This window comes from Ovis aries, chromosome 4 (assembly GCF_016772045.2).
Source record: "Ovis aries strain OAR_USU_Benz2616 breed Rambouillet chromosome 4, ARS-UI_Ramb_v3.0, whole genome shotgun sequence".
NCBI lineage: Eukaryota > Metazoa > Chordata > Mammalia > Artiodactyla > Bovidae > Ovis > Ovis aries.
The window spans coordinates 38,398,432-38,412,134 of NC_056057.1; the positions used below are offsets into that span (position 1 = coordinate 38,398,432).

The window sequence follows — 13,703 nt, forward strand, 5'->3', positions numbered from 1 at the left end:
AACTGAAATATTAGTATGTAAAACTTTAAGTAAATTGGGAGTACAAGGTGGGGCATTAGAATCTGCTCTTAGCAGATACCCTATGTGATTCAGCAGCAAACTGTCTGGGACCACATGCTGGGAGGATTGTTTCAGAGGCCAGTTGCTCTTCTGCTGTTATGGCTGAGTCCCTTCTCTGTTTACCTGAAACTATCACAACATTGTTAATCGGCTATACTTCAATAAAAAATTAAAAAAAGTTTCATAAAAAAAAAAACTGGAGAAATAGGGACAGGGGAGCCCTGAACTGCAGATAAGTTCTCAGTTCTGGCCTTTTTTCTCACTTTCTTGTTGCAACAGTTAACAACCAAGGGTTTGGACAGAAGCATTTGACCTGGTAGGGAATGCCTTCAGCATTACCATTTTCCTTCTTACTTGGTTTTTATTTTTGTTTCAGATCGTTCAAACTGGCAATCTCACTCCTCTCAGATCAAATATAATAATATAGAGAGATATTACTGCTAGTTCCAAAAGCCTTTCCATTAACTTAAGCTCTTCATTCACTGTTGGTGCTGTCAGTTTTATTATTATTGTTTCTATTTACATGTTTTCCAAGGGTGCCTAGAAATCTCTCCCAAGGAAGGTGGCTTTGATGTCCTAATTTGTCTATAACATTCTTTCTCCATGATATTAATAGAAAACTCTCTTACTTAAAAAAAAAATGTTTGGTTTGGATGATAAGTTGTATGATGACCCTGCTCCTGAGAATTCTCTTATTTTATAATGTGAATGACTGATTTGGTCCTAATGACTCTTCATTCCTTTGCTTGTGGCTAGAGCCATACAGGGGTAGCCAAGGCTATGGTTAGTACTTTTAACAGTCATTTTGGGGGGACATCATCTGTATGCTCTGTATAGACTAGAAAAAAGGACAAAAGGACATGGAGAGAAGTTAAAGGGAGTAAGCAATGACATTGATGACGGAAGGATAAACCAAGCACATTTTTGAGGCACCCAAAGGAGTTCATGAATCTTGCACAGACTTCGACTCTAACCTTATCTAAAGGAGGACATATAAACACTGAAGATGAATCTGGGTGTACAGCAGTATGTATGTAACTAGCACCCATAACATTTATCCCTACATCAGTAGTTAATGGTGTGAATTCTGTATCCTATGAAACGGTTGTGAAATGTTACATTGCTTTAGTTTCATAATAGGGTTAGGTCAGGCCCTGTACAAGCTTAAATGGAATTTCATTTGCATGAGTGTGGCCATGCATTTGTAATAAAAGTTATACCCATCATATTTACTTTTTCTGGAATCCTACTGTTAGATAACACATCTAAAAGCTACTATTTAATTTCTAGTTATTTCAATTCTGGAAGAAAGTAAAAGAGGATTCCAAAGGTATGTTATAGCACACTTAGAACAACTTTTAAGTCTATAGCTCATCAGACTGGCTCTTAAAATATGCAAGTGCCTACAAAGACCACCCCAGCTTAAAAGTATCTAAATACTTCATGTTACTGTACTGTTAAATAATGTTTAGAGTTTGTTATCTTTTGTAGACCTTGAAATCTAATTATTTATAATATCCAGTGACATTTACATGTTGCTGACTATACTTTGCTTGTAGTAGAACATATCACACTTAGGAAAATGGACAAAGAATGCTTGGTTCTACATTTGTTTATATATAATGCAAAATAACTCTTTATCTTTTTGTTGTAAATGCATTATTTTAAAACCATAATTCTCAAGAAGTGTTCTTAATCATTACCTTTTAAAATGCAGAATGAAAAAGAGTTGAAATCATTTGTTGATCATTAACTTTAAACTATCAAGTCAAATATCCATTCAACTTAATTGGTATCTTAAAATAATACCATTCATTTCCATGCCAACAGCTATGGAGTGTTTGGTTTAGTTTTTGAGATTGATTGAAAGTAGATTGTAAAGTTGACCTATTGTGTTAAGCTTATTTACACAAACATAGTGTCTTGGAAAATGAATTCTAAAAGTGCATAGCAGTTGAACCCCAAGGTATTTTACATCCCAAGTTTTCTAGTACCTAACTGGGATCTGTCCCACAGAGAATCTCACTTACTACAGTTATCTTATATAGGAAAAGAATCACTTCAAAATTAATTATTCCAAAATTTGAGGTGGAATTTATGATCTGCTTATAAAAAAGAATTTGCTTTTGATTTGAAGAATTTGCACATTTGAAGAATGGCACAAGAAACTTTGTTGGTTTTAACCTATCGACAAAACAATCACAGACACATTTTTTCAGGTTCTTGAAAAGCTTTCCTTATAGCAGTTGAAAATGACATTTCTAAGATGCAATCAATATAAAAAGGCAAAAATGTGGGAAAAAATGCAATTTCAGTGGAAACGGAACAAAAAATCAATTTGAGTACTGAATGGTGACAGATAGATTGTTTAAAATGAATCTGTATTTACTCAAGGGTTAATCCTGATGAGTGAGAATTTAAAAGCCCTTCCTGACCCTTCATCCTCTTAGGTTATACTGATTTTTAAGTAAGCAGCCTATTGTATATCGTTCTCCCTCCTGATTCCCCTTTCCCATCAAAATGTGAACTTCTCTCCTGTCGCTGAGTGACGTGGGGCCAATAATACTGGGAGGGCGGGTGGGACGAGGGCACGTGGACCAGAAACACTTCCTAGAAACAGCAAGTATGCTGCTCAACCCCGCCTGAACTTTCCCCGTAAACACAGCTCGCCGACAGCGGCATCCCTGCTGGGTGGATCCTGCAACTCCTGGAGGGAATGGCACTTCTTGTTTTTAATTAGCAAGGTGAAAGGTGAATTAAAACTAGCTGTTTGGCAAGTCAGTGCAAGAAGCTGACTTCTGAGAGGCTTCAAGGAGCCAGAAGAGAAGAGGAGCTCCACGGGGGCGAAGGCAGTGCGTGTGCTGGGCTTGTTGTTGTTTTTTCTGAATGAATCGCTTGCATAAGTGACTCAGATAATACACTTTCTTCCTGAATCTCCCCGCTTAGTGACTGAAAAGAGCTCTAGGCAGGACACGGCAATGAAGATTCACTCCTTGGAATGTCCTCTTGCTCCCGGCTTATAAACAACTGTCCTGGGGAAAGGCAGGTTTTACATATCCAAACACAGCCTGACAAATGGCACTTTGGAACTGTGCTTTCTGATGACAACGCGTTCGATTTGTGACAAAGCCTCTCTCATACGCTGCCCCTGGAGGGGAGTCCTAAATAAAACTCACCCCGCCAGAGAGTGAGGATCGCAGCGGCAGGCAGCATGGCATCGGCTGGGCACCTCGTCACCTGGCTCCTGTGGGGCTACTTGCTGGAGCTGTGGACAGGAGGTCACACAGCTGACACCCCGCACCCCCGCTTACGCCTGTCACATAAAGGTAGGTGACCTTTTGTTTAGAAAAAAATGAGAAAAAAATTAAAATCATTTAACGTTGATCTTTGGTCTCCAGACTCTTAACATGCACCTGAAAAAAATTACTGCAAAATTGACTGACGCTTCTAAGTACCTTTAATGAATAGGTCATAGCTAACCACAGCTGAAAATAGTGTAAAATCACAGGCTAACTTTAGAGATGTTATTTTTGTCTTGCAAATATTAGGTTTTGTTAATAAGTTCACAAACTAGCTGACACAACAGGAGAGAGAAGGAAGCAGGTTGTAAAGAGCTTTGAGGGGCTGAATGCACCAAGTTAGCAGTGGATATTTAAATATCAATTCATGCATAAAGGGAAGCAAGGATGTTAGGGAAGAGCTGTAGAAATAGAGGTGCAATTGATTTTTTTTGTTTTGTGTTGTCCATAATGGGGATGAGAAGAGGAAAAAAGATTCTTGAGAATAAAATGATTCCTTGCCCATTATAACAAAGTCATCACTATGTGATTAAAATGACTGTTTTAAACTAGCTTTCTAATTAAATTATTAGAATTTTTTTATATGTGGCAAGAAAAAAATCAGTTAACAATCCCTGTAAACTAGTTTAAAGTGTTAGATACTGTACACTAGCATCTATTCTTTTTTTAATGTAAATTTGTATTGCTTAATTGAAGATCTATCTTCAATTGAAATGCTTATTTTATTCTGCTACTCTGTTTTGTAAAGCAGCATTTAGTCATAAATAAATGATCAAATGGTAGCTTTTGCATCAAGGCCCTTAAAAGCCAGTCATGAATAGGTTTGATGACCCTTCCTATAAACAAATAAACAAGCAACAACAAAACCTATACTCTATGAAAGTGACTTTGCTGACTTAAAAGTTTTTTGAAATAAATTTTCAGGAAAGAAGTATTTGTTATCATTAATCATTGAGACAGATAATAGATGGAATAATGAAAATTACATAAGAAACATTTTTCAATTGTGTAAGCTTTTAAATTGTCTCCCACTGTAGAAAGCATTCTGTATTTTTAAAACATGAGTGTGATCTTTACCAGAAGGAAAAACCAAACAGGAGGCCTCAATTTTAATGTCACTATTTTTTTGTTTTTTATTGGACAATTATTAGCTGATTTGATTATAGAAATGTCTTATTTTAGAACACCTAAAAATCTGTAGATATTTTCTTAGTTTAAATAGATTTCTGATAATACTCCCAAGTATGTAGCATAAACTTAAGAAACACTTGACCCTGCATTTGTAAAGTATTTAAAATATAGTGCCTAGAATTAGTACAATTCATTTAATTTGGAAAGATGTATTATGGTATGTACCAACATACGTATTTCTAAGAAGTTAAGATCAGTTATACCTAAATGCTAAAATTTGATGTGATGGAATATGGACACATAAGGATGTCAGATAAAGAAAACATAATAATGGATTCTTTTTCTATTGTAGACAAGTGGATAAGCTGCCAAATTTGTCAAGTTACCATTCTGCTATGCATGGTATCAACCTTCTATACTTTATTACTTGGATGCTTATTTTTTGATAGCGCAATATCAGTATTTCCAGAGATATCTCATTTTAATATTTTTCCTTGGGGAACTTCTAATTTAGTTAGAGCATACCAGAACTCTGGTACATAATGTTGTCATCAGTCTCACCTTCAACACATCTCTCTTGATCCAAGAAGTAACTGTAACTGATTTTATGAGTTGTGTTAAGTGATGTGGGAGGACCACTGCTTGTGTCTATGAATACTAAACTGAAAACTGCCGAAAGATTTTCTCTTGGCTTTTGTTAACCTTTTGATTTAATGGCACTAGCTGAAAATGTGCAGTGTTGTGCTTTTATATAAAGATAGAGTAGAGTTACCTGAAAATAGGATGTTCCCACCTGTGCAATTTAATTGCCAAAGTCAGTTACAATATCACACCAGAGATGCAACCTGAAGCAGCAAATGCCTCCTGCACTGCAGGTGTTTCATTGAAAGGGAAGCACAGAGCTGTCAGAGTAGTGACATTCTGTCCCATTAATACAGTAAAAATAACACATTCACCTCTCTACACTTCAAAATCAATGGATATTTTAGCAGTGTCCAAAAACTGGGGACAGAATATTTTAGAGTATACTCTTTTGCTATCATAAATGATATTCAAATAGGTGAAATTTTAGTAGTCAGTAAATTAGGTAATTAATATTGTAAATGAATGTATGGTCATTAAAAATAAGATACACGAGACATAAGTAATCTAGCACCTTTGCACTGCTGTCTGACCCCCTGTGGAGAAATCCAGTAAGGCTTCCTGGAAGTGGTCTACTAGATATATCCAGGGATTCAATTCATAGCAATGGTCTATGCCATGTGGGAAAAGGGCAAGCATCTTTCTTATATCTTCCATTATCAAGATGGTGCTGGAGACCACAAGCCTCGTATTTCTTCCCAAAGAGGAGGGGAAAGTCTCAGTGTCATATATTAATATAAAGCTTGAATTAAATTATATAAAAATATGTTCAGAAAAAAAGTATCCAGGAATTGCCCTTTTCCCTCTCTCCTTCATTCTTCTCTAAGCCTGCAAGTGGCATGTTCTTCAACAGAGCTTGAGAGAAGACCATCAGGATCAAAAGGGAGAAAAGGCGGAGAGGGAGGGGGACAAAGTAGAACATTGGGATCAAATATGGAGCATCTTATAGCTTATTACTCACTGCTCTCCACCCACAGTGAGATAATATTGAATTCTTCCCTCTTCTGCTGAATATCCACTCCACTCATATTAAGCAAAGATGCTAACTTAAGGCAAGCCTTGTAAATAAAGAAATGAAATATTTGCTTTTATTGAGGCAATACATATATCTTTGAATTCATTTTACAGGTTCAGGATAAATTGGATTAACCAAAACATACAAAGATAAAACAGCAAGATTCTGCCCTGCCCTATCAGAATGTTCAGTCAAGATATCGGTTGAGATTAACTATGTCAGACAAGAATTTGAAAGTTTCTGAACAGTTAAGAATTTATCATTAGTTTTATAGCCAATACCCTAAAGAGGGTAATTTTGATATAATTAGTACACATTTATAATATTCTACCCAAGGATTTCTTTGAAAAGTAGCTATAAGCCTCATGACAGAAAGGCAAGAGAATGAAGGCAAGAGATGGAGGGAGAGGTGCCCTGGTGGATTCAGCCACTTCCCTCTGTTGATGTCTGGTCTCCCCTTACTTTTCACCATCCTGCATTAATGAGGTTACAGGGAAGGCAAAAATATAGCCTTCCTGATAATGGAGCTCAAAGAAGAAAAAAACAAATGAGGAAAGAAGCCCATGTCAAAGAAGAAATCCCAGTGCATGTGGAAAGTCCCAGAAATGCAATCAAGGGAGGTTCCAGATGGGGTAGGTGTTCAAAACCCCAGAAGGGAATTCACAGTTGCAGAAGCCAAGCAGAATGGCTGCTGATAAGCAGAGGGTGTTATCCCAGGATGTTTGATGAAAAGACATAAATATGGCAGAAATTAAACAGCAAAAGTCACTCAGTCTTGTCTGACTCTGTGACCCCATGGTCTGCCGCCCACCAGACTGCTCTGTCCACGGGATTCTCCAGGCCAGAATACTGGAGTGGGTTGCCATGCCCTCCTCCAAGGGATCGTCCTAACCCAGGAAGTGAGCCCAGGTCTCCTGCACTGCAGATGGATTCTTTATCATCTGAATCACCAGGGAATCCCAAATATGACAGAGGATCATTGATAAAATATGTTGATATTATAAATGTAGATTTGAGCATTGAATACATATCTATACATATGGGGTAGTGAGTATTAACTGGTCTATCTGTATTTTAATTTTATAAGCAATTAAATGCATATTTTTCATAGTTCTGTACTGTGCCTCTCTCAATCATGTCCAACTCTTTGCGACCCCGTGGACTGTAGCCTACCAGGCTCCTCCGTCCGTGGGATTCTCCAGGCAAGAATACTGGAGTGGGTTGCCATTTTCTTCTCCAGGGGATCTTCCCAACCCAGGGATCGAACCCGGGTCTCCCACATTGCAGGCAGACGCTTTAACCTCTGAGCCACCAGGGAAGAGCTCAGATTTGAAGTGAGAGGTCTCTACTCCAGGTATAATCTTTCCACTTATACTAATGGTAGTTATCTGTGCCTCAGTTTCCTTAATTTGAAAATAGTGAGAGTACTGATATTTTTTACTGGGTTTTTGAGAAGATCAAAACGGAACAATACTATAAAAGCACCCTTTATCACCTAAAAATTATCTTATTGATGTTTCCTGAAGACTGATAGAAAATGAGAATATTAGAAGGAAACACAGTCTAAAGATAAAAAAAAACTTTCGGAAATGCCTTAAGTTTGGATATCAATAAGTCCCAGCATCTATAATGGTAGAATAGATGACAGCAAAATTTCATCGTGATTTGCATAAAATTTGTAATCTATCCTGAATGCATTCACTCGAAATCCCATTTCATGCCTTTAGCCTCTACTTATAGTAATTTATAAGATAATTACATCATCTGCATATTCCAAGATTCACGGTCAGTATTTTTGCAATAGATGTCTGCATATGTCTATTTGTTATGCACACTCACCGTACACCACACATTCTAGAATTGTTTTCCCATTCATACAACAAAATGAGATAAAATTCTAGGATAATTCAATAATAAATAAGCTTTGAATGATTATCCCAGAGGTTGTAGTATTTATTTTATATCCAGGGCCAGTTAAAAAAAGGCAGTGACTGAGCCGGTTTTTCCTGAACTGGCATAGCTTGGGTTTTTCAGCCAGTAACTAGGTATTATCAATAATGACATTAGTTACACATATCTGTGTGGTTAATAAATAAAACTGGTTATAAGGCATGATTCATAAAGAAAGTAGTTACAAAGGATCCAGGGGTGAATACAGACCAGATCTCCAGATCGCCGTGATGGAGAGTTAGTGAGAATTAATTGATAAGTTTATTAAGAAACAGTTTATATTTGAAAATAAAAAAAAAAAGCCACTGGGTAAGATGAAAGGATTACAGTAAGTTTTGTTGAGTTTTTTTTTTACACAGAATGTACTTTTCATAGAAGTCTATGTAAGAATTTTAAATAAGACTATTCTTTGTATTTTCATCTGTTATTTACAAATATTGCTCATGTATCACAGAAATGCACCCGGATAATCCAAAGCTTCAGAATGGCTCTATGAATTATTCAGTTCATATGTATATGTTGAATATGACAGTGAGAAAAGTTATCTTTAATGTAAAACAGGGTGAGGGGAGGTCAGAATTAGAGAAAGCTGTAAATAAACGAGGTCAATTTTGAACCAAAAAATGATTTAGTCATATAAAATCATGTCTGAAAAATTTTGTGAAGACTGTGTTCTGTACATAATAAAGAACCAATACTTGTCCTTGACTAAAAAATACATGCAGTAATCGTTGTCACAATGGAATATTCTTTCAAAAATTTATGTTACAGTGTTATTTCATTGTCCATGTCAGATTTGTCATTTAATGAGGGTATTTCATAGAGATGGTCTCTCTTCCCGTCTGGGATAAGATGACTTGGTGGCCCCAGTTCTATGAGCACATAATAAAGCACCAAACATCAAACTGGTCAAAAAATTATCAAACTAGTAAAAAATTATTGTTAACAATCTGTTAAGTAGTTTTCTTTCACCAAGATATCTGTTGGAATCATCCTGGGGGGTTCTTAGTGGGAGAGCATACAAAGACTTACACAAAAGATTTACTTTATCTTTGTGTTAAAACTCTTCTGTGGTTTAGTAGAGGAATTTAGTCTGCAGGAATCCAGAAATGGCTCTTTGCATGCATGCATGCCCCTTACATAGCCACTGCAGTGTTAAAATGTCTGGTAAGTTCAGTCTCAGGGAATTTAAAAGAAAACAAAACTGAAATTATACCACTTACATTTTCCTAAAGGCGTAAAGATTTCGATTATTTTCTTGATTTCAATAGATAGGATCAATTGCTGTTAGTAGTCTTTAGCACAACATCTAATACTTTGGAATATCATATAAACTATACAAAAGATGATGATTATTTTAATGAAGAATTTTTCCAAGTATGGTTTTACATAACATTTGGAGTGTAAGAGAAACTATCAATGTCATTAGTTATTTCTTGGGCTTAAGCAAGCATTATTCTTTGTACTCATGTTAAGGATGATAATGACAAGACTGGATATTTTATCAGCTGGATTTTCTGGACTATGAATGAAAAAGATATGTTAATACCTCATTTGAACCAAGTATTATAGTTTCTGATAGTGAAGAACATTTTCTGTCAGAGAATGTGATGATTTCAAAAGCAGGAATGTTTGTGGAATTGATAAGTTGATTTCCTATAGCCCTGGTGGGTGGTCAAAGCATTTGGTGGGTTGGCTCCAATGCTTAGTTCAGAATATTCCCACCATAAGGCCTCATTGCCCTGGTAACTTTGACTCTACAACTAGTATGGAAAAGGAAAAGAGAAATTCATGACTTGCCTGATTTCTAGGGCTTAAAAACATATTTCTACTTCTATCTTTAATCTTCACTGCTTTCTGGTCAAGGACAGCTCATAGCCTTGGCACAGTGCACACAGAAAAGTAGTTTAGGCCCAAGAATTACAAGACACTCTCGCATTCTTATGTCAATAGCCTAAAAACTCTAGGTTTTGGATGTTGTTTATGGCTGCATGACTTGAGAAAGTTACCTATCTTTTCTGGGTATGAATTTTCTCATTTTTAAAATGGGATAATATTTAACTTGCGGCATCCTGAAAGAATTACATGAGACACTGCCAATTAGTGTGGTAAATACTTTAGCTTTAGGAAGCTTTTCATAAATTGCTCATGAATCAGAAGAGGTTCAGGGAGAATTAGCCTACTCTTGTTCCCTTTTTTATTCTAAAAGCAATCATGAGTTAATTATTAACTTAACCTCTTAAAATAAGGGAAAATTTTTAATCAACAGTTTTATCTTTTTTAACTTGAAAGCAAAGTTTCTTTGGTTTTGTTTTTAAATGAAGTCCAGCTCTACATGGAGTAGATGACTGGAAAGAAAATAGTATATTGGTATCTCTTATGCTTGTAAGTTACCATAAGGATATTTTATTGATAAATTAAGGAAAGTTGGAAGTTTATCTGATGGCACTTTGGAGACAAGAGACCAAAGCCATAAAATAAACAGAAGTTACTAACAAAGGTAATTGCAGAGTGTCAGAAGTGAAACCAAAGAGTGGCCTATAAGCAATCAGCCCAACATATATTGTTTGCTTTGAAGGTGAAAGAAAGCTTTCCATTCTACCTTTCCCCTTGGACAAACATGTAAGGTATATGCTGCCGAACACAGTTCCTTACCCTTAGTAGGTGTTCAGTCAATGTTCATTGACCAGGTATGTGAATAAAGCATAATGATTTAGAGCAGCCTTTTTTTTTTTTTTTTTTTAAAGAAATACCTGATACTTGGGTGGGGTGAAGAGTACCAAAGAAACTAAGGAATCCAGAACAAATATTTATGGCTCCTTTGATAAAACATACATGAGGAGAAAGGCTGGGCTTTCTCTGCCTGTTCACCTTCCTTCACCTCGGCTTTGCACTGTGTGGAGATGCTGGGGCCTCCAGACACCTTCCAACAGGTCAACCGTATTCTCTCGTCTATAATCAGTCCTCTTTAAAACAAAACAAAACCTACTTTTTGATGCTGTCATTCTTGAATGATTGCCACAACCACTTCCATTACTTCTCTTATCACTTGCTGCTTTGACTTCTCCTCAGTGTTGTCACCAACTGCCTTCTCTCTTTTTCTCCCCACCTCTTTTCCAGATAGATATGATTTCTTCCCTACTTTAAACCAAAGGTGAAATGAAAGCATTTTAAGTGAATGATGTCTATTTACTGGTCTGAGTTTACGTGAGTGTTTATTTTATTGGCTAGTTCAATGAATAGAAGACATAACTTTACTCATTAGGTGTTAAAAATGTGTTGAAATGTATGGCTTAGGAAGTAATGAAATAGTAAATATCTTACTAGTGACTTGGACAACTTACCCTGTTTGTGTAACCAGTGGGTGGCTGATGTTCCCAGCACTGTGGGGACTGGGGTGGGGGGAGAATTAGGGTCCTGAGCAGAGCCTGCCAGCCTGTTCCCTCTTTGGATAATGTTGAGCTTAGTAGAAAAATATTAATTATGTAAAACTATCTATTTCCAGGTAGCTTTGGTTCATTTTCTCTGAGTTACGATTTTTTAACTCTTTGAAACCACAATAGGGTGTTTTATTTACAGGAAAGAGCAGAAGAGTAGCATCCCTAAGGCTATGTCTCAGTGGTGACTTTAGGTCGCTCAACCAGCTCCAGAACCAGAAGAGAACAGCAGCAGTGAAAATGTGAATAAAAAAAGTGAGGGGTCAGCTGGGGACATTGACCTTTTCCCTCCTGACTAGTTTCCTCCCAGGAAATGATGGGAACTGAGGAGAGCTTTAAATTCAAAGCTCAGGATGCATTGTGGAAATGAAGCTGAAGAGGAAATGTGCTGACCATGTTGCATATAGCAATTCACTCCTGCTGATTGCTTTTTTCCTAACCCTGAGTCAAAAATTTATCATGGACCATGTGATTTCAGAGATGCTTTCCAATTCTAGAAATGTAGGTCTCTTTACTTCTCCTCCCAGACCTCCCAGTGTGTCTTATTTCTCCAAAACACTTTGAACGTTTTATTAGGCGACAGCCTGTGCTAGTGGAAAGAGTATGTAAGGATTCAGAGTTTTAAAAAATCCTAGATTTGAATCTACAGCTTATCCTATTTGATGTCATGTTATTGATGCAAAATCACTGAACTTCTTTGGAGGCTTAATTTCCTCATAAGTACACAGGAACTAATTTCTATCTCATGTAATTGTTGTAGAAAATAGAAATATACCATGGAGATGTAGGATATTGTGAGATAATGACTTATTGTATTTTCTGACTTATGTGTCTTTAACTATGTTTTAACATCCTTGAGGGCAGGAGTATTTTTTTGGTGAGATCCTTGTGGGCAGAATAAAGTGACTTAATCAGATCCTTCTTAAACGCTGGAGGTTTAGTATCTACTGAGTAAAAACAAAACAAACCAAAAAAAAAAGTTTTATGATTGTTTTTGGCTTCCAGGTTATGGTCAAAATGACAAAAGTTTATGTCTTTAAGAGGTAGAGCTGCTGCTGAATAATTAACCTGAGAGAGGCTTAGTTGAGCTTCATCTCAGGGGAGATAATGTTACTTATGATACTTTTCTCACACTCTTCCTCCAACGTAGGGGCTGAGAGGAGATAGACACTGGGATTAATCCAGTGCTGTACAAAGTGTCCGGGACTGGCAGGGTTAGCATCCCCTGTGAGCTACTGAATTAGGCTGTTGTTTAGTCACCAAGTCATGCCTGACTCTTTGTGACCCCATGGACTGTAGCATGCCAGGCTTCCCTGTCCCTCACCATCTCTTGAAGTTTGCCCAAGTTCCTGTCCATCGCACTGGTGATGCCATTCAACCATCTCATCCTCTGTCACTCTCTTCTGCCTTCAATCTTTCCCGGCTTTAGAGTCTTTTCCAGTGAGCTGACTGACTGTTCACATCAGGTGGCCCAAGTATTGGAGCTTCAGTTTCAGCATCATTCTCTCCAATGAGTATTTAGGATTGATTTCTTTTAAGATTACTTGCTAGGCAAGGGGCTTTCAAGAGTCTACTCCAGCACCACAATTTGAAAGCATCAACTCTTTCACGCTCTGCTTTCTTTATGTTCCAACTCTCACGAGTGTACATGACTACTGGAAAGACCACAGCCTTGAATATAAGGACCTTTGTTGCAAAGTGATGTCTTTGCTATTAAACACACTGTCTAGGTTTGTCATAACTTTCCTTTCAAGAAGCAATCATCTTCTGATTTCATGACTATGGTCACTATTCATGGTGATTTTAGAGCCCAAGAAAAGGAAATCTGTCACTACTTCCACCTTTTCCCCTTCTATTTGCCATGATGTGATGGGACCAGATGCCATGATCTTAGTTTTGTGTGTGTGTGTGGTTTTTTTTTTTTTAATGCTGAGTTTTAAGTCAACTTTTTCACTCTCCTCCTTCACCCTCAGCAAGAGGTTCTTTAGTTCCTCTTTGCCTTCTCCCATTATAGTGGTATCATCTGCATATCTGAGATTGTTGATATTTCTCCTGGTAATCTTGATTCCAGCTTGTAACTCATCCAGCCTGGCATTTCTCATGATGTGCTGTACATGTAAGTTAAATAAAAGGATGACAGTGAACAACCTTATCATGCTCCTTTCTCAA

At 37.0% G+C, this 13,703-nt stretch overlaps 1 protein-coding gene across 1 annotated transcript in view; it reads left to right on the forward strand.

Moving 5' to 3' along the window:
• The first annotated feature begins 2,694 nt into the window (after nucleotides 1-2,694).
• Nucleotides 2,695-13,703, forward strand: part of SEMA3E (semaphorin 3E) — a 279,257-nt gene continuing 268,248 nt past the window's right edge. Inside the window, exon 1 of the mRNA XM_027968533.3 lies at nucleotides 2,695-3,386. Coding sequence (XP_027824334.2) covers nucleotides 3,272-3,386 — 115 coding nt within the window. The 5' untranslated portion in view covers nucleotides 2,695-3,271. The remainder of the gene's footprint in view (nucleotides 3,387-13,703) is intronic.